The sequence below is a fragment of the Macaca fascicularis genome, chromosome 2, assembly GCF_037993035.2.
Source record: "Macaca fascicularis isolate 582-1 chromosome 2, T2T-MFA8v1.1".
Taxonomy (NCBI): domain Eukaryota; kingdom Metazoa; phylum Chordata; class Mammalia; order Primates; family Cercopithecidae; genus Macaca; species Macaca fascicularis.
In genome coordinates this window covers 170,843,290-170,863,911 of record NC_088376.1, presented here as the reverse complement: position 1 = coordinate 170,863,911, position 20,622 = coordinate 170,843,290, and the positions used below count along the sequence as shown (strand labels likewise).

The following is a 20,622-nucleotide window of genomic DNA, read 5'->3' as shown; positions in this document are numbered from 1 at the left end:
ACCTAGTATGTACCCACAAACATTTTAAAAATAAAAAAGAAGAAAATCGGCAGGGCGCAGTGGCTCAGGCCTGTAATCCCAGCACTTTGGGAGGCCGAGGCGGGCGGATCACGAGGTCAGGTGATCGAGACCATCCTGGCTATCACGGTGAAACCCTGTCTCTACTAAAAATACAAAAAATTAGCTGGGCGAGGTGGCGGGCGCCTGTAGTCCCAGCTTCTCCGGAGGCTGAGGCAGGAGAATGGCGTAAACCCGGGAGGTGGAGCTTGCAGTGAGCCGAGATCACGCCACTGCACTCCAGCCTGAGCGACAGAGCGAGACTTTGTCTCAAAAAAAAAAAAAAAAGAAGAAAATCTCCACAACAAAGAGAAATATCTAAGAATACGGCTAACCAAGGAGGTGTAAGATCTCTACAAGGAGATCTATAAAACACTGCAAAAGTAATCAGAGATGACACAAATAAATGGAAAAACATTCCATGCTCATGGATTGAATCAATATCATTAAAATGGCCACATTATCCAAAGCAATGTACAGATTCAACACACTTTCTATTGAACTACTAATGTCATTTTTCACAGGATTAGAGAAAAACAGTTCTAAAATTTATTTGGAACCAAAAGAGAGCCCAAATAGCCAATACAATCCTAAGGAAACAGAACAAAGCCAGAAGCATCACACTACCTGACTTCAAACTATACTACTAGTCTACAGTAACCAAAACAGCATGGTGTTGGTACAAAACAAATACATAGCTCAAGGGGACAGAACAGAGAACCCAAAAGTAAAGCTGCATGCTTACAACCATCTGATGTTTGACAAAGATGACAAAACAGACAATGGGGGATGGATTCCCTATTCAATAAATGGTGCTGCAATAACTGGCTAGCTGTGTGCAGAACAATGAAACTGGACCCCTACCTTTCACTATATACAAAAATTAACTCAAGATGGATTAAATATTTAAATGTAAGACCTCAAAGCCCTAGAAGAAAACCTAGGAAATAACTTTTTCCACATCAGTCTTGAGAAATAATTTTTGGCTAAGTCCCCAAAACAATTGTAACAAAACAAAAATTGACAAGTGAGACCTAATTAAACTAGAGAGTTTCTGCAAAGCAAAAGAAACTATTAATAGAGTATACAGACAACCTACAAAATGGGAGAATATATTAGCAACCTATACATCTAACAAAGATCTTATATCCAGAATCTACAAGGAACTTAAAGCAACAGGCAAAAACCAATAACCCCATTTAAAAATTGGCAAAGGTTAAGTGCCCATCAACAGATGAATGGATAAAGAAAATATTATACATATACATAATGGTATACCATTAAACTATTTTAAAAAATGAGGTCCTGTCATTTGCAACAGCATCAGTGGAACTGGAGGTCATGTTAAGTGAAATAAGCCAGGCACAGAAAGAAAAACTTTGCATGTTCTCACTTATTTGTGGGAGCTAAAAATTAAAACAATTGAACTTACAGAGATAGAGAGTAGAATGATGGTTAACCAGAGCCTGTGAAGAGTAGTGGGGAGCTAAGGGGAAATTTGGATGATTAATGAGTTCAAAAAATAGAAAAAATGAAAAACATCTGTCATTTGATAGCACGATAGGGTGACTATAGTCAAGAATAATTAATTGTGCATTTAAAAATAACAAAAAAGTATAACTAAATTGTTTGTAACACAAAGGATAAGCACTTGAGGTGATGGATACTCCATTTACCTTAATTGATTATTACACATTTTATACTTGTATCAAAATATCTCATGTACCCCATAAATATATACAACTACTATGTATCCACAAAAATTAAAACTAAAAAAAATCTTAATGGGCAAAGAAGATGAATAGACACTTCTCAAAAGAAGGCATACAAGTGGCCAACAAACACCTGAAAAAAATGCTCATCATCACTAATCATCAAAGAAACACAAATCAAAATCACAATAAGATACCATCTCACACCAGTCAGAATGTTATTATCAAAAAGTCAAAAAAATAACAGATGCTGCAAAGCTGTGGAGAAAAGGGAACACTTATATACTCCTGGTGAGAAAGGAGAATATAAATTAGTTCAGTCATTGTGGAAAGCAGTTTGGAGATTTCTCAAATAGCTATAAACAGAACTACCATTCAAGCTAGCCACCCCAAGATAGCCAAAGGAAAATAAATCATTCTACAAAAAAGACCCATTCACTTGTATGTTCATCACAGCACTGTTCACAACAGCAAAGAGATGGAATCAACCTAGGTGTCCATCATTGGTGGAATGGATAAAGAAAATGTGGTACAGATACACCACTGAATACTACACAGCCATAAAAAAGAACAAGATTATGCCCTTTGCTGCAACATGAATAAAGCCAGAGGCCACTATCCTAAGTGAATTAATGCAGGAGCAGAAAATCCAATACCTTTTGTGGGAACTAAACATTGAGTACACATGAACATAGAAATGGGAACAGTGGACACCAGGGAGTACTAGAGTGGGGAAAGAGGAATGGGATGTGAGTTGAAAAGCTACCTTTTGGGTACTGTGGTCACTGCCTTGGTGATGAGATCTGTATCTCAAACCTCAGCATCACACAATATACCCATACCCATGTAACAAACCTGCATATGTAAAATAAAATTTGAAAAAAATTAGGCACCACTGACTCATAGTTATATAATTTTTATATATATATATATATATTTTTTTTTTTTTTTTTTTTGAGACAGGGTCTTGCTGTCTTGCCCATGGTGGAGTGCAGTGGTGTGATCTTGGCTCACTGCAGCATCAGCCTCCTGGGTTCCAGCAATCTTCCCCTATCAGCCTTCTGAATAGCTAGGACTATAGATGTACACCACCACACTGGGCTAATTTTCAGACTTTTTGTAGAGATCGGAGTCTCACTATGCTGCTTATGGATTCTTTCTTTATTATTATCACTTTTTGACCATATTTAGAATGTTTTTCTCTCCACAGGAATAGTAATTGTTAGGGCTTACCTAGTATAGTAACTGCTGTTGGCAAAACAAATCTATTGACAATGAGGGTTATTAGGCATACTAACACTCCATGAAATAATATCTAGAATTGAAGAAAATATAAAGTAAGTATTCATATAATTTCATATAATATAGCCTATATTTAACAATATAAATTAAGCTAGGTTGTACTGTGTTAATAGATGCTCATGGCAGGGGAAGAATTAATCTAAGACATGATGAAAGCACTCTGGGTATTCTCCATCTTCCTGCTCATAATTCATCCATGATTTATTACCAAACCAAAATTAAGACATGAGTTTTGACAAGTAAATCAACACTTATACAGACGTTGGGAAGGAATATTTATCTTTGACTTCCACTGTTGCACTTCCTGGTAGCTGAGAATACACTTATACTTATCAGTCCTTATCCACTATACACACCTGGCTGTGCATAGCCACATCGTTCTCTGTTCAACATTACCAGCATATCTGCATCAAAAACTTCTCCTCACCTGGGAAAGGAGAACAACTCAAGGCCCTTGATATGTGTTCTCCATCTCACACTTTGCCTCATTGGTACCCTTTCATTGTCAGGAAGAAGGAGCAGTAAATGTCTTTGGTGCCACTTGATATTTTATCTTCTTGTATCCCAAGTCAGTCTTGATAGACAAGTGAACTAACACTTTTCAGTCTGAGGCTACACATTTTTGGGGATTTATGGAATTCTAACTTCCAGAATTTATGTTTAACCCTAGCTACTCTTCTGTTCTATATCCACAGATGGAATTAGGGATAGAGCATGAAACCACACTAGAGGCTCCCAAAGTTGAACATTAGAATCATAAGAGAAACTTTAAAATATTGGTGCCCAGGAGATCCCCAGTGAATATTCTGATGTAATTCTTCAAGAGTGCAGCCCAAGCATTGGTAATAAGGAAATCTGAGGTATAATGTACATACATTGAAATGTACTCAAGTACCATTTTGTCAATTTTGACAGTGTATATCTACTCCTGTAACTCTCAGTCCTGTCAAGACGCAAAATATTCTCACATCCCCAACATTTCTCTAATGCTCCTTCCTAATCAGTCCTTCACCAATGAGAGGCAGCAAGTATTTTGATTTCTACTTCTGTAGATAAGAATTGCCAATTCCAAAATCTTCATATAAATTAAACAGCATATGACGTGTCTCATTGTGATTTTAATTTGCATTTCATTAGAGTAATAATGTTGAATATTTTTAACATGCATATTAGTACACATCTTTCTTTTTGAAGAAGTGTCTGTTCAAATATTTTGTACATTTTTTAAAAATTGGGTTACCATTGTATTTTCTTCAAAAAATTTTAGAGTTTTTAATTTTATATTTAAGTCTATGGTCCATCTCAAATCACTTTTAGGTATGGTGTGAGGTAAAAATAGAGTTTTTCTTTTCTTTTTTTCTAAGTGAATACAGTAGTTCAGCATCATTTATTGAAAAAAATATTTTTTTCTCTCATTGAACTGTTTCAGAATCTGTCAAAAACCAATTCACCATATAAATGTGAGTCTTTTTTGAATTCTTTATTATACTCCATTCATCTATTTTTTTATTCTTATGCCAGGATGCTACTGATTTAACTACTGTATTTTTACAGTAAGTCCTGATATCAGATAGTATAAGTCCTTAAATTTGGTTCTTCCTTTTCAATATTATTAGGGCTATTCTCAGTCTTCTGTACTTCTATATGGAAATCAGATTTTGTGTATCTATTTCTAAAATCTTCTGGGATTGGAATTGCATCAAGTATAGTGACATCTTAATAATTCCCAGTCTTCAAATCCATGATTGGAACATATATTTTATGTAGGTTTTTTAAAATTTCTGTCAACAATGCCATGTTGTTTTCAGTGCACAAGTCTTGCATATTTTGGAAAGAAACCTCTAAGTTGGCTTTCAAAGGTATCTATCTGTTGATACTTAGTCACCTTTTTTTTTTTTTTTTTTTTTTTTTGTAAGTCGGGTGTTCGTTTATTAAATACAAGTTTTGAACAAACTCTGCCAGGCAAGTTTGACAAGAAGCAACCTTCCTGAAATGTTTCAAAATATGGTCATGTTGATCATGTCTTATTTCAAGCAACCTTTTTGTTCTTCATTTTCTGTTTCTAGGTTTATTTCCTGGTGAGCAATTAGAGCATGTGCATTATTTCCTCACATGACATCAAGAGTGTAGCATCAGCCTCTGGCTTGTAAAGGCACCCAGTAGACTAATGCTCTGTGCAATTGCTGCTTAGCAACCAGCATCAAGTAAAGTAATGAAGCTTTTGTAGAGTGTGATACCAAATAGCAACTGGCACCTTCACCTGCACCACTAAAAAACCTTTAAAGTTTCCTTCAGTTTTCAGATATCCATTAAAAACTGTATTAAAAAACAAAACCCAGACTGCTTGATAAAACGTACTTAAACAATTTTCCAAGTTTAGTATTAGCCTCTCGGTAAGTTATGAGCAATACCAGAACTGAGTAAAGAATCTTCATTTTCCTATCATACTCCAGTAAAGTCAATAAATAAAACTAGGTATGTTAGAAAGTCTGCCCTACTAGATTTAGAGCTGCTTCTAAGTTCCAGACAAAACACCTTTTTAAGCTCCCAAGTGTATATGCACACGGTGTTGTACCAAGATGATAACTTTTTAAAATCTAATTTTTTAGATGTTCTTAAATTACTTCACAGAAAGTAAAAAGGCACAGAGGACACTTGGTTTCCTCACCAGTAGTGGCCTTAAGCTACACACTTGCTTGTGCGAAGAGTTTAAAGATATTCAGCAGCATTAATGATGCCATAGCCATTCATAGAAAGTTTCAGGAAAAGAGCTTAAAAAAGGAAAAAAAAAAAAAAGAAGAAGAAGAAAAGCTTGCCAGAAAAGGCTTACGATCTGAAGGTTAAATACGGAAGAATACAGACAGAGACTAGAGGCCGCATGGAGGTTCTTAACTAGGAAGCTGCTAGGAATAGCTGCTTTCTGAGGTTTCGTCCCCATTTTCCTCCAGTTTTTCTCCTGAAAAACTCTGGTCTTTTCCTCTCTTGTTTTTAAATTGAAAACATCCTGTTAGATTGGGTTTGGAGGATAAATGCAAATAGGCAGAAGCTTATTTTATACAGAGTTCATTCTCAGAGAGGAAAAGGAGAATAATAAATATTGAATGAAGCTAATTTTAGAAAATAAGCAAATCCTGTCAATGCATGCTTTAGAGGCCCAGGGAGCACACTGAATGAATCTTATATTCTGGCATTTGCAAAAGTGTCCTCAACTTCCTTTTTCATTTATAAGCACAGCAACAGGCAACATCTATTTTATATCTGGAGTGGGAAGCCCTCTTAGATTTGAGGCTTTCCAGCTGATACCATCAAAAAAACATCAAGGACTGCTTATAGCGACTTGTGTTGAAACGTAAAACTACTATTTTATTTGATCTTTCAACCAATGTGTTCCAAATGAAGCAGTGACACCCATTTCTCAATCCTATCACTTTTCCTGTCACTTATGACATCTCTGGGCTTAGAAAGATGGTGATATAAAGACAACCCATAGGGGAGTGTCCCTACCTAGCATATTAAGCTGCACAAGTGAGTAGTGAACTCAAGCTCAACTTATGAAAGTGGCGTCCATCCACCTACTAACTACACTGGGCTACGTGTTTATTTAAAATGTCTTGTGGACAAGGTTGTGCTCAAATTTCTACTTTGTTAATTGAATACCTAACTCTGTGATAGAAGCAGCTCTTAGAAGTCAGGTCACAAGCCCAAATATTAACCATATACATTTTATAATCTCAGAATTTTGTCAAGAATGAATATGTTAGCAAACATGGCCGCATACTGCATACATCTCACTCTGGAAGAGAAAATGTAAAGTGGTACTCAGTTTACACTGAGTGTGTGTGTGTGTGTATTTCACACACTGAAATATACTGAAATATACTGTTGATATTAGATACTTAGTCATCTTAAATATGGACTAGACTTATTGACTCACTTCTAATAAATAGAATATGAAGAAGTAATGGGAAGTGACTTTGAAAATTAGGTTAAAGAAAGACCGTGGCTTCTGTCTTGAGGGTTTGCTCTCTCTAGCTCTCTTGCATAGTCATTCTGAGAGAAGCCAGCTACCATATTGCGAGCTGACCTATGAAGAGGTCCAAATGACAAGGAGGCTTCTGGCCAAGAGTCAACAAGAAACTAAAGCCCTTAGTTCACTGCCTGCAAACAACTGAATCTTGTCAACAAAACCACACAAGTCACCTTAGAAGCAGATTCTGTAGCCCTAGTTGAACCTTTTGATGGCTGCACCCCCAGTTTATGCTTAAATGCAAGTTTATGAGAGAAACAATCAGAGGCACCCACGTAATTTATACCCAGATTCCTGACTCACAGAAACTGAGATAATAAATGTTTCTTGTTTCAAGCCACTGAATTTTGGGACAATTTTTTACATAGCCATAGATAATGATAACTGATACATACGTATTTCATTATTTTGGTTACTATGTCATGTTTTTGATGCTATTGTTATGTTCTTTATTTCATTTTTCTGTTTGTTTGTTGCTAGTATATAAAAATATAGAGTTTCTTCACAGAATTGGAAAAAACTGCTTTAAAGTTCATATGGAACCAAAAAAGAGCCCGCATCTCCAAGACAATCCTAAGTCAAAAGAACAAAGCTGGAGGTATCACACTACCTGACTTCAAACTATACTACAAGGCTACAGTAACCAAAACAGCATGGTACTGGTACCAAAACAGAGATATAGACCAATGGAACAGAACAGAGTCCCCAGAAATAATACCACACATCTACAGCCATCTGATCTTTGACAAACCTGAGAGAAACAAGAAATGGGGAAAGGATTCCCTATTTAATAAATGGTGCTGGGAAAATTGGCTAGCCATAAGTAGAAAGCTGAAACTGGATCCTTTCCTTACTCCTTATACGAAAATTAATTCAAGATGGATTAGAGACTTAAATGTTAGACCTAATACCATAAAAATCCTAGAGGAAAACCTAGGTAGTACCATTCAGGACATAGGCATGGGCAAAGACTTCATGTCTAAAACACCAAAAGCAATGGCAGCAAAAGCCAAAATTGACAAATGGGATCTCATTAAACTAAAGAGCTTCTGCACAGCAAAAGAAACTACCATCAGAGTGAACAGGCAACCTACAGAATGGGAGAAAATTTTTGCAATCTACTCATCTGACAAAGGGCTAATATCCAGAAGCTACAAAGAACTCAAACAAATTTACAAGAAAAAAACAAACAACCCCATCAAAAAGTGGGCAAAGGATATGAACAGACATTTCTCAAAAGAAGACATTCATACAGCCAACAGACACATGAAAAAATGCTCATCATCACTGGCCATCAGAGAAGTGCAAATCAAAACCACAATGAGATACCATCTCACACCAGTTACAATGGCGATCATTAAAAAGTCAGGAAACAACAGGTGCTGGAGAGGATGTGGAGAAATAGGAACACTTTTACACTGTTGGTGGGATTGTAAACTAGTTCAACCATTATGGAAAACAGTATGGCGATTCCTCAAGGATCTAGAACTAGATGTACCATATGACCCAGCCATCCCATTACTGGGTATATACCCAAAGGATTATAAATTATGCTGCTATAAAGACACATGCACACGTATGTTTGTTGCAGCACTATTCACAATAGCAAAGACTTGGAATCAACCCAAATGTCCATCAGTGACAGATTGGATTAAGAAAATGTGGCACATATACACCATGGAATACTATGCAGCCATCAAAAAGGATGAGTTTGTGTCCTTTGTAGGGACATGGATGCAGCTGGAAACCATCATTCTTAGCAAACTATCGCAAGAACAGAAAACCAAACACCGCATGTTCTCACTCATAGGTGGGAACTGAACAATGAGATCACTTGGACTCAGGAAAGGGGAACATCACACACCGGGGCCTATCATGGGGAGGGAGGAGGAGGGAGGGATTGCATTGGGAGTTATACCTGATGTAAATGACGAGTTGATGGGTGCAGCACACCAACATGGCACAAGTATACATATGTAACAAACCTGCACGTTATGCACATGTACCCTACAACTTAAAGTATAATAATAATAAATAAATTTAAAGATAAATAAATAAATAAATAAAATAAAAATAAAAATATAATTTAGTTTTGTATACTGAACATGAATTTCATGATTTTGCTAAATTCACTTATTAATTCTACTGGTTATTTAGTATCTACCAATTTGTGTGCCTTTTTTCTCCCTAGTGCCTGAGGTAGGACATTGAGCATAATGTTCCATAAAAATGAAGAAAGCAGATGTATTTGCCCTTATTTGAAACTTAAGGGAAAGTATTCAGTATTCTACCATTAAGTGTCACTTACCTTTAAGTTTTTAAGTTTTTCTTTTTAAATAAATCCCTTCTATCAGATTAAAGTAGTTTTCTTCAAATTCTGTTTCACAAAAAGTTTTCCATGTATAAAATCATATCTTCTGCACAGAGAGATAGTTTTACTTAATCTCTTCTTATTTAGATGCCTTTTATTTCTTTTTCTTGCCTGATTGCTCTGGCTAGGACTCTCAGAACTGTGTTGAATAGGAATGGTGAAAATGGGCATCCTTGTTTTGTTCCAGCTCTCAAGGGGAATGCTTCCAGCTTTTGCTGATTTTGTATGATGTTGACTGTGGGCTTGTCACAGAGGGCTCTTCTTATTTTGAGGTATCTTCCTTCAATATCTAGTTTTTTAAGGGTTTTGAACATGAAAGAATGTTGGATCTTATCAAAGGCCTTTTTTGCACCTATTGAAGTAATCACATGGTTTTAGTTTTTAGTTCTGTTTATGTGATGAATCACGTTTATTTATTTGTATGTATTGAATCTACCTGGCATCCAAAGAATTTTTTTGAGGATTTCGCATCTATATTCTTCAAGGATATTGGCCCGAAGTTTTTTTTCTGCTGTGTCTCTGCCAGGTTTTGGTATTAGGATGATGCTGGCCTCATAGTATAAATTAGAGAGGAGTCTATTCTCAATTTTTTGGAATAGTTTTAGTAGAATGGTACCAGCTCTTTATCTATATAGTACAATTCAGCTATGAATTTGTTTGGGCTTTTTTGGTTGGTAGGTTATTAGTTGCAGAATCAAGTTTGGAACTCATTATTGGTCTGTTCAGGGTTTCAATTTATTCCTGGTTTAATCTCAGGAGTTTGTATGTTTCCAATAATTTATCTATTTCTTGTAGGTTTTCCAGTTTGTGTGCAGAGGTGTTCACAACAGTTTCTGAGGGATTCTTGTATTTCTGTGGGGTAGGTGGTAATGTCCTCTAAGTCATTTCTGATTGTGTTTATTTGGATAGTCTCTTTTATTCTTTATTAGTCTAGCTAGCAACCTATCAATCTTGTTTATTGTTTCAAATAAACAACTTCTGGCTTCATTGGTGTTTTCTATGGTTTTTCACAACTCACAAAAGAAGAAAGTAGACATACGGATGGCCAACACACATGTGAAACATGTGAAAATTGCTATCACCAGAGAAGTGCAAATCAAAACCACAATGAGATACCACCTCACGCCAGTCAGACTGGCTATTACTAAAAAGCCAAAAAATAACAGGTGCTGGCAAGTTTGTAGAGAAAAAGGAACACTTAAATACTGCTGGTGGAAATGTAAATTAGAGCAGCCATAGTGGAAAGCAGTTTGGTGACTTCTCAAACAACTTAGAACTGCCATTTGACCCAGCAATCCCATCACTGGGTATGTATCTAAGAGAATATAAATTGTTCTACCATAAAGACATGTGCATGTGTATGTTCATCACAGCACTATTCACAAGAGCACACACATGAAATCAAGCAAAATGCCCATCAATTGTAGACTGGATTTAAAAAATGCGGTACCTATACACCATGGAATACTCTGCAGTCATAAAAAGAACAAGATTGGGAAATTGACCAAGATAGCTGGCTAGAAGCAGCTAGTATGCACCTCTATCATGGAGAGAAATAGAAGGGGTGAGTAAATACAGCACTTTCAGCTGAAACATCAGGTACACACATTGGGATTCATCAAGCAAAAACTTGACCCACAGAAAACAAGGAAAGTCAAGGCAGGATGACCACTCACCTAGGAGTGACACAGAGTCAGCGGAGCCTCCCCTTCCCCAGGAAAGTGATGTGTGAGTGAGTGATCCCGGGCACTCACTCTTCTCCCATGGATCTTTGCAACCCTCAGGTCAGGAGATCCCCTCGTGAACCCACTCCATCAGGGCCTTCAGTCTAACATGGAGTCTTAGCAGAGCAGCCATCCAGGCACAGGTGGCGCCCTAGGTGCTTCAGATACTTGGGGTTCCCAGCAAAAGTGGCTGCAACTTCAGCAAAGTCAGAGATTAGACTCCTGTACATACTCTAGGAAAGGAGGTGATCCAGGGGGGATGAGTAGCAATGGTCTACAGGCATTGCTGCCATGGCACCTCCCGGGATAAGACCCACTGCTTGAAACTTCAGTCATCCACCAATAGCAGCATTACACCTCCCTGAGACCAAGCTCTGAGAGGGAGGTGCGAGCCACCATCTTTGCTGTTTCACAGCCTTTGCCATTGTTGCCTTTAGTGTAGTTGCCCTATGGAAGAGTAGCCGGCTTGCTTTCCTATGCAGGTCCCTGATCCTGCTTGTCCTCTCCGGGTGGGTGAGTGAATGAGTGATTGTGGGTATGCATGCTTCTCCCATGGAACTTTGCAACTCTTGGGTCAGCCCCCTGAATCATCTCCTTTCCTAGAAGTATAAACAGGGGTCTAACTCCCAACTTTGCTCAAATTGTTGCCATTTTTGCTGGGAAGCCCAGGTATCTGAAGTGCCCAGGACTCCATATGTGCCTGAGTGGCTGCTCTGTGAATATTTCATGTAGCTCTGCATGTCAGACTGAAGACTGGGCTCCCCAGTCACCCTAGCCAGTGTTTTCTAGGTGGCAGTGGTTCCTAGCTTCCATGGGATGGAGGTCCCTGTGGGAGGGATGGGCCACCATCTTTGCTGTTACACAGGCTTAGCCATTGTTGCCTTTGAGCTCCAGGGATTCTGAGGTGACTAGGGACTGGAAAAGTCCTCCCTGTTCTGGGAAGCACAGTGCAGCAGCTCTATGGATGAACAGCCAGACTGCATTTTCACATGGGTCCCAGTTCCTGGTTCTCTTCACTGGGCAGAATTTCCTGACCACAGTCTATGACCACCCCCACCAGTGTTTTCTGGTCAGCAGCAGTTTCCAGCCTCCCTGGGACGGTGCTACCTAGAGGGAGAGGTAGGCCACCATCTTTGCTGCTTCTCAGCCTAAGCCACTGTGGCCTTTAGGCTTTGGAGAGTCTTCAAGCAGACCCCCAGAATAGCACAACTGCTTTATGAAAAAGCAGCCAGAACGCCTTTTTATGCAGGTTCCTGATTCTGATCCTTCTTACTGGGTGGAACACCCTGACTGGGGTCTCCAGCCACCACTGCTGGTGTTTTCTGGCCAGCAGCAATTTCAAAACTCTCTGGGACAGAGCTCTCAGAAGGTGGAGTGGACTGCCATCTTTGCTGTTTAGTAGGCTTAGCCATTGTTGCCTTCAGGCTTTAGAGAGTCAAGGGTGACCAAGGACTGGAGTGAACTGCCCCCAAAGCACTGCTGCCCCTGGGAAAAGAGGCCAGACTGCTTTTTTAAGTGGGTCCATGATCCCATTCCTCCTCACTAGGTGGGATCCACCAACTAGAGACTCCAGCCACCTCCTGCTGGTGTGTTCAGGCTGGCAAAATGTCTGTACCTCCCTTGGCTGGAGCTCCAAAAGGGAGGGGGAGGGGCAGGCCACCATTTTTCTGTTTCACAGTCATCACTAGTGATACCTTCAGGTCCTGGAAAATCTGAGCAGACTAGGGACTGGAGATGACTGCCAGTATACCACAGCATCCTTATGAAAAAGTAACTAGACTCTTATGTGGGCCTCTAAGCCCATATCTCCTCACTAAGCTGGGGCCCACAGCACAGACCCCCTATTCTGGACAATTGCACTGAATGATTGCTCACCTGCATCTCTCTGGGGTGGAGCTCCCAGTAGACAGGCAACAGACCTTCATCCACAACCACTGCTAAGGTCCCTTCCACTGTTGCCTCCAAGTTGGGGAAGAAACATAAAACCTGAGATCACACAAGAGCTGTGGTAGGCAGTCTTGGAGTGCCAGTTTGTGATCTACAGCCAGCACTCAAGTAGGAGAGGAGCCCACATGTTCAGGTCATTGACAGACAGCATGGCTGCAACTGTGAGGAAATATAGGGGAGCCATGTGACTGAGCAAGAGCCCACCAACTAACCACAATACCTAACTACCGCCTACTGGTTCACAGTCCAAAGTTTCAACACCAAAAATACCTCACTAACATATACCCCCTGTGAAACCAAAGACAAGAAGTCATTTACAAATAAAGACTCTGCACAAAGCCTTGGCCCAGTGAAAACATTCAGAAAAGAAGTCTACTGACTGCACTCAATCTGCACCACAGTTAAAGGGACACCCAAACACAGAGATGAGAAAGAACCAATGTAGCAACTCTGTCCACTCAAATGGCTAGAGTGTCTTATGTCCTCCAAATGACCACACTAGTTCTCCAACATGGGTTCTTAACCAGGGTGAGTTGGCTGAGATAACAGAAATAGAATTCAGAATATGGATAGTAATGAATATCATCAAGATTCAGAAGAATGGCAAAACCAAACCAAGGAAGCTAAGAATCACAATAAATGATGCACAGATCTAATCTGATAGAGCTGAAAAACACACTACAAAAATTCCACAGGTGATCTCCAGTATTAGCAGCAGAATAAATCAGGATGAGGAACTTGGAACTTGAAGACTTGATCCACGAAATAAGACAGTCAGACAAAAATGAAAAAAAATGAAAAAGGTTAAACAAAACTTCTGAAAAATATGGGATTATGTAAAGAGGTAAAACTACGAAATATTGGCATCCCTGCAAGGAATGAGGAGAAAGCAAACAACTTAAAGACATATTTCAGCAAATTGTCCATGAAACTTCTCCAAACTTGCTAGAGAGGCCAACAGTCAAATTCAGGAAATGCAGAGAACCCTTGCAAGATTCTATGCAAGAAGATCATCTGCAAGACACACAATCATCAGATTTTGCAATGTCAAAATGAAGAAAAGAAAATTAAAGGCAGCTAGAGAGAAAGGGCAGGTCACCTACAAAAGGAACCCCATCAGGCTAACAGTGGATCTCTCAGTAGAAACCCTACAAGCCAGAAGTGACTGGGGGCTTATATTCAACATTCTTAAACAAAAAATCTTCAACCAATAATTTCATATCCAGCCAAACTAAGCTTCCTAAGTGAACATCAAATAAGATTTTTTTATTTCAGATAAGCAAATACTGAAGGAGTTGGTTACCAACAGATCTGCCTCAGAAGAGATCTGGAAAGAAGCACTAAATATAGAAAGGAAAGATCACTGCCAGCCTACACAAAAACACAAATAAATACACAGACTAGTGACATAATAAAGCAACTATACAAACAAACTGACATAATAACCAGTTAACAACACAATGGCATGAACAAATCCACACATATCAATAATAACCTTGCCTGTAAATGGGCTAAATGTCCCATTTAAAAGATGGAGAGCAGAAAGCTGGATAAAGAACCAAGAGCCAATGGTGTGCTGTCTTTAAGAGACCCTTCTCATCTGCAGTGACACTCATAAGCTCAAAATAAAATATTTTCCAAGCAAATGGAAAACAAAAAAAAAGCAGGAGTTAAACAATCCTATTTGCAGACAAAACAGACTTTAAAACAACAAAGTTTTTAAAAACACAAAGAAGGGCATTACACAATGGTAAAGGGTTCAATTCAATAAGAAGACCTAACTATACTAAATATTAATGCACCAAACAGAGGAGCACTGAGATTCATAAAGCAAGTTCTTAGAGACCTACAAAGAGACTTATACTCCCACACAATAATAGTGGGAGACTTCCACACTCCACGGACAGTAGTAAACATATCATTAAGACAGAAAATGAACAAAGATATTCAGGATCTGAACTCAGCATTGGACCAAATGGATCTTATGGACCTCTATAGAACTCTTCATCAAAAAACAACAGAATATACATTCTTCTCATCACCACATGGTAAATAGTCTAAAATCAATCAAACATAAAACAATCCTCAGCAAATGCAACAGAGCAAAATCATACCGTAAACACTTTCAGATCACAGCACAATAAAAACAGAAATTAAGGCTAAAAAATTACTCAGAACCACCCAATTATATGGAAATTAAACAACCTGCTTCTTAATGAGTTTTTGGGTAAATAAAACTCATAATAAATAATAAAATAAAGGCAGAAATCAAGAAGTTCTTCAAAACTAATAGGAACAAAAAGACAACATACCAGAATTTCTGGGACACAACTAAGGCAATGTCAAGAGAGAAATTTATATCACTAAATGCCAGCATCAAAAAGAAAGATCTCAAGTTAACAACCTACAATCACAACCAAAAGAACTAGAGAAGCAAGAGTAAACTAACCCCAAAGCTAGCAGAAGATAAGAAATAAGCAAAATCAGAGCTGAACTGAGAAGATCAAAACACACAAAAAAAAATTGTTCAAAAGATCAATGAATCGAGTAGTTCTTTATATTTTTGAAAAAATTACTAAGACAGATAAGCTGCTAGCTCGACTAATAAGGAAGAAAAGAGAACATTCAAACAAGCACAATTAGAAATGACAAAGGGTACACTACCACTGACCCCACAAAAATACAAATAACCATCACAGACTACTATGAACACCCCTATGCACACAAACTAGAAAACCTAGAAGAGATGGATAAGTTCCTAGACACATACATCTTTCCAGGCCTCAACCAAGAAGAAAGTGTTTCCCTGAACAGGCCAGTAATGAGTTTCCAAATCGAATCAGTAACAAATAGACCAACCAAAAAAAGCCATGGACCAGACAAATTCACAGCCTAACTCTACCAGATACACAAAGAAGAGTTGGTACCATTTCTACTTAAACTATTCCAAGAAACCAAGGAGGAAAAACTGCTCCCCAAATCATTCTATAAGGCTAGCATCATCCTAATATCAAAACCTGGCAGAGAAGCAACAAAAAAGAAAACTTGAGGCCAATAGCCTTGATGAACATTGATGCAAAAATCCTCAACAAAATACTAGTAAATCGAAATCCAGCAGCACATGAAAAAGCTAATCCACCACAATCAAGTAGTCTTGATTGGGATGCAAGGTTGGTTCAATATATGCAAGTAAATAAATGTGATTGATCAGAAGTTAAGACAAATTATATGAAGATCTCCGTAGATGCAGAAAAGACTTCAATAAAATTCAACAATTCTTTCTGTTAAAAACTCTCAATATACTAGGTATCAAAGGACCATACCTCAAAATAATAAGAGCCCTTTATGACAAACCCACAGCCAGTATCATACTGAGTAGGCGAAGGCTGGATGCATTCTTTTCGAATACTGGCACAAGACAAGGATGCCCTCTCTCACCAGTCCTACTCATTATAGTATTGGAAGTCCTGGCCAGATCAATCAGTCAAGAGAAAGAAATAAAGTGCATCCAAATAGAAAAAGAAGAAGTCAAATTATCCTTATTTGCAGAAGACATGATTCTGTATCTAGATAACCTCATAGTTGGCCCAAAGGCTCCATCAACTGGTAAACAGCTTCAGCAAAGTTTCAGGATATAAAATCATCATACAAAATTCATCAGCATTCTTATGCAGCAACAACAATCAAGCCAAGAGCCAAATCAGGAATGCAGTCCCATTCATAATTGCCCAAATAATACCTAAGAATATAGCTAACCAGTGTGGTAAAAAATCTCTACAATGAGAATTACAAAATACTGCCCAGTGAAATCAGAGATGACACACACAAATGGAAAATAATCCATGTTCATGGATAGGAAGAATCAATATAATTAAAATGGCCATACTGCCTCAAAGAATTTACAGTTCACAGAACTAGAGAAATCTATTTTAAAATTCATATGGAACCGAAAAGAGCTCAAATAGCCAAGGTATACTAAGCAGAAAGAACAAAGTTGGAGGCATCACATTACCCGACTTCAAAATGTCCAACAAGGCTACAGTAATCAAAACTGCATGGGTGCTGGTACAAAAACAGACATGTATACCAACAGAGTAGAAGAGAGGGTCCAGAAATAAGGCTGCACACCTATAACCATATTACCTTTGACAAGGCTGTCAAAAAGAAGCAATAGGGAAAGGACTCCCTATTCAATAAATGGTTTTGGAATAACTAGCTAGCCATATACAGAAGGTTGAAACTGGACCCCTTCCTTACATTACTTAAAAATCAACTCAAGATAGATTAAAAACTTAAATGTAAGACTCAAAACTATAAAAACTCTGGAAGACAACCTAGGCAATACCATGCTGGACATACTGACAAAGGTTTCATGACAAAGATGCCAAAAGCAATCACAACAAAAGCAAAACTTGATAAATTGATCTCATTAAACGTAAGAGCTTCTGCACAGCAAAAGAAACTATCAACAGAGTAAATATAAAACCTACAGAATGGGAGAAAATATTTGCCAACTATGCATCTGACAAAAGTCTAATATGCAGCATTTATAAAGAACTTAAACAAATTTAGAAGAAAACAAACAACCTCATTAAAAGTGGGTAAAGGACATGAGCAGACATTTTTCAAAAGAAGACATACATGAAGCTAACAAGCATATATATATATATATTTTTTAATTTATTTATTATTATTATACTTTAAGTTGTAGGGTACATGTGCATAACGTGCAGGTTTGTTACATATGTATACTTGTGCCATGTTGGTGTGCTGCACCCATCAACTCGTCATTTACATCAGGTATAACTCCCAGTGCAATCCCTCCCCCCTCCCCCCTACCCATGATAGGCCCCGGTGTGTGATGTTCCCCTTCCTGAGTCCAAGTGATCTCATTGTTCAGTTCCCACCTATGAGTGAGAACATGCGGTGTTTGGTTTTCTGTTCTTGCGATAGTTTGCTAAGAATGATGGTTTCCAGCTGCATCCATGTCCCTACAAAGGACACAAACTCATCCTTTTTGATGGCTGCATAGTATTCCATGGTGTATATGTGCCACATTTTCTTAATCCAATCTGTCACTGATGGACATTTGGGTTGATTCCAAGTCTTTGCTATTGTGAATAGTGCTGCAACAAACATACGTGTGCATGTGTCTTTATAGCAGCATAATTTATAATCCTTTGGGTATATACCCAGTAATGGGATGGCTGGGTCATATGGTACATCTAGTTCTAGATCCTTGAGGAATCGCCATACTGTTTTCCATAATGGTTGAACTAGTTTACAATCCCACCAACAGTGTAAAAGTGTTCCTATTTCTCCACATCCTCTCCAGCACCTGTTGTTTCCTGACTTTTTAATGATCGCCATTGTAACTGGTGTGAGATGGTATCTCATTGTGGTTTTGATTTGCACTTCTCTGATGGCCAGTGATGATGAGCATTTTTTCATGTGTCTGTTGGCTGTATGAATGTCTTCTTTTGAGAAATGTCTGTTCATATCCTTTGCCCACTTTTTGATGGGGTTGTTTGTTTTTTTCTTGTAAATTTGTTTGAGTTCTTTGTAGCTTCTGGATATTAGCCCTTTGTCAGATGAGTAGATTGCAAAAATTTTCTCCCATTCTGTAGGTTGCCTGTTCACTCTGATGGTAGTTTCTTTTGCTGTGCAGAAGCTCTTTAGTTTAATGAGATCCCATTTGTCAATTTTGGCTTTTGCTGCCATTGCTTTTGGTGTTTTAGACATGAAGTCTTTGCCCATGCCTATGTCCTGAATGGTACTACCTAGGTTTTCCTCTAGGATTTTTATGGTATTAGGTCTAACATTTAAGTCTCTAATCCATCTTGAATTAATTTTCGTATAAGGAGTAAGGAAAGGATCCAGTTTCAGCTTTCTACTTATGGCTAGCCAATTTTCCCAGCACCATTTATTAAATAGGGAATCCTTTCCCCATTTCTTGTTTCTCTCAGGTTTGTCAAAGATCAGATGGCTGTAGATGTGTGGTATTATTTCTGAGGACTCTGTTCTGTTCCATTGGTCTATATCTCTGTTTTGGTACCAGTACCATGCTGTTTTGGTTACTGTAGCCTTGTAGTATAGTTTGAAGTCAGGTAGTGTGATACCTCCAGCTTTGTTCTTTTGACTTAGGATTGTCTTGGAGATGCGGGCTCTTTTTTGGTTCCATATGAACTTTAAAGCAGTTTTTTCCAATTCTGTGAAGAAACTCATTGGTAGCTTGATGGGGATGGCATTGAATCTATAAATTACCTTGGGCAGTATGGCCATTTTCATGATATTGATTCTTCCTATCCATGAGCATGGTATGTTCTTCCATTTGTTTGTGTCCTCTTTTATTTCACTGAGCAGTGGTTTGTAGTTCTCCTTGAAGAGGTCCTTTACATCCCTTGTAAGTTAGAAGGAAAACAAGCATATATTTTAAAAAGCTCAGTATCATTGATCATTAGAGTCATGCAAATCAAAACCGTAATGAGATACCATCTCACACCAGTCAGAATAGCTCTTACTAAAAAGTGAAGAAATAACAAATACTGGTAAGATTGCAGAGAAAACTGAACACTTATACAGTTAGTGGGAGTGTAAGTTAGTACAATCGTTGTGGAAAGCAGTGTGGCAATTCTTCGAAGAGCTAAAATCAGAATTACCATTTGACCCAGCAATCCCATTCCTGTGTATATACCCAAAGGAATATAAATTGTTCTACCATAAAGACACATGCATGCCTATGCTCATTGCAGCACTGTTCACAAATAGCAAAGATATGGAATTAACCTAAATGCCCACCATGGCAGATTGGATAAAGAAAATGTACATATACACCACGGAATATGTATTAGTACATTCTCACATTGCTATCAAGAACTACCTGAGATTGGGTGTTTTTTGTTTGTTTGTTTGGGTTTTTTGTTTTGTTTTGTTTTTGTTTTTGAGATGGAGTCTCACTCTGTCGCCCAGACTGGAGTGCAACAGTGCAATCTCGGCTCACTGCAACCTCCGCCTTCGGGGTTCAAGAGATTCTCATGTATCAGCCTGCTGTGTATCTGGGATTACAGGTGCGCACCACCACACAGGCTAATTTTTGTATTTTTAGTAGAGACAGGGTTTCACCATGTTGGCCGGGCTGGTCTCAAACTCCTAACCTCAAGTGATCCACCCACTTCAGCCTCCTGAAGTGCTGAGATTACAGTCATGAGCCACCACACCCGGCCAGACTGGGTAATTTATAAAGAAGAAAGGTTTAATTGGTTCATGGTTCTGCAGGGTATACAGGAAGCATGGCTGGAGAGGACTCAGGAAACTTACAATCATGGCAGAAGGCAAAGGGGAAAAGCAGGCAAAATCTTCACATGGCAGAGCAGGAGAGAGAGACAGTGAAAGGGGAAGTGCTACACATTTTTAAACAACCAGATCTCATGAGAACTCGCTGACTACCATGAGAACAGTAAGGGGGAAATCCATCCCCATGAT

General features: G+C 38.4%; 1 protein-coding gene across 1 annotated transcript in view; it reads right to left on the bottom strand.

The window, feature by feature from the left end:
* The window catches only part of SLC9C1 (solute carrier family 9 member C1), a 128,050-nt gene that overhangs the window by 72,596 nt on the left and 34,832 nt on the right, over positions 1 to 20,622 (bottom strand). The window contains exon 6 of the mRNA XM_045385423.2: positions 3,003 to 3,084. Coding sequence (XP_045241358.2) covers positions 3,003 to 3,084 — 82 coding nt within the window. The remainder of the gene's footprint in view (positions 1 to 3,002; positions 3,085 to 20,622) is intronic.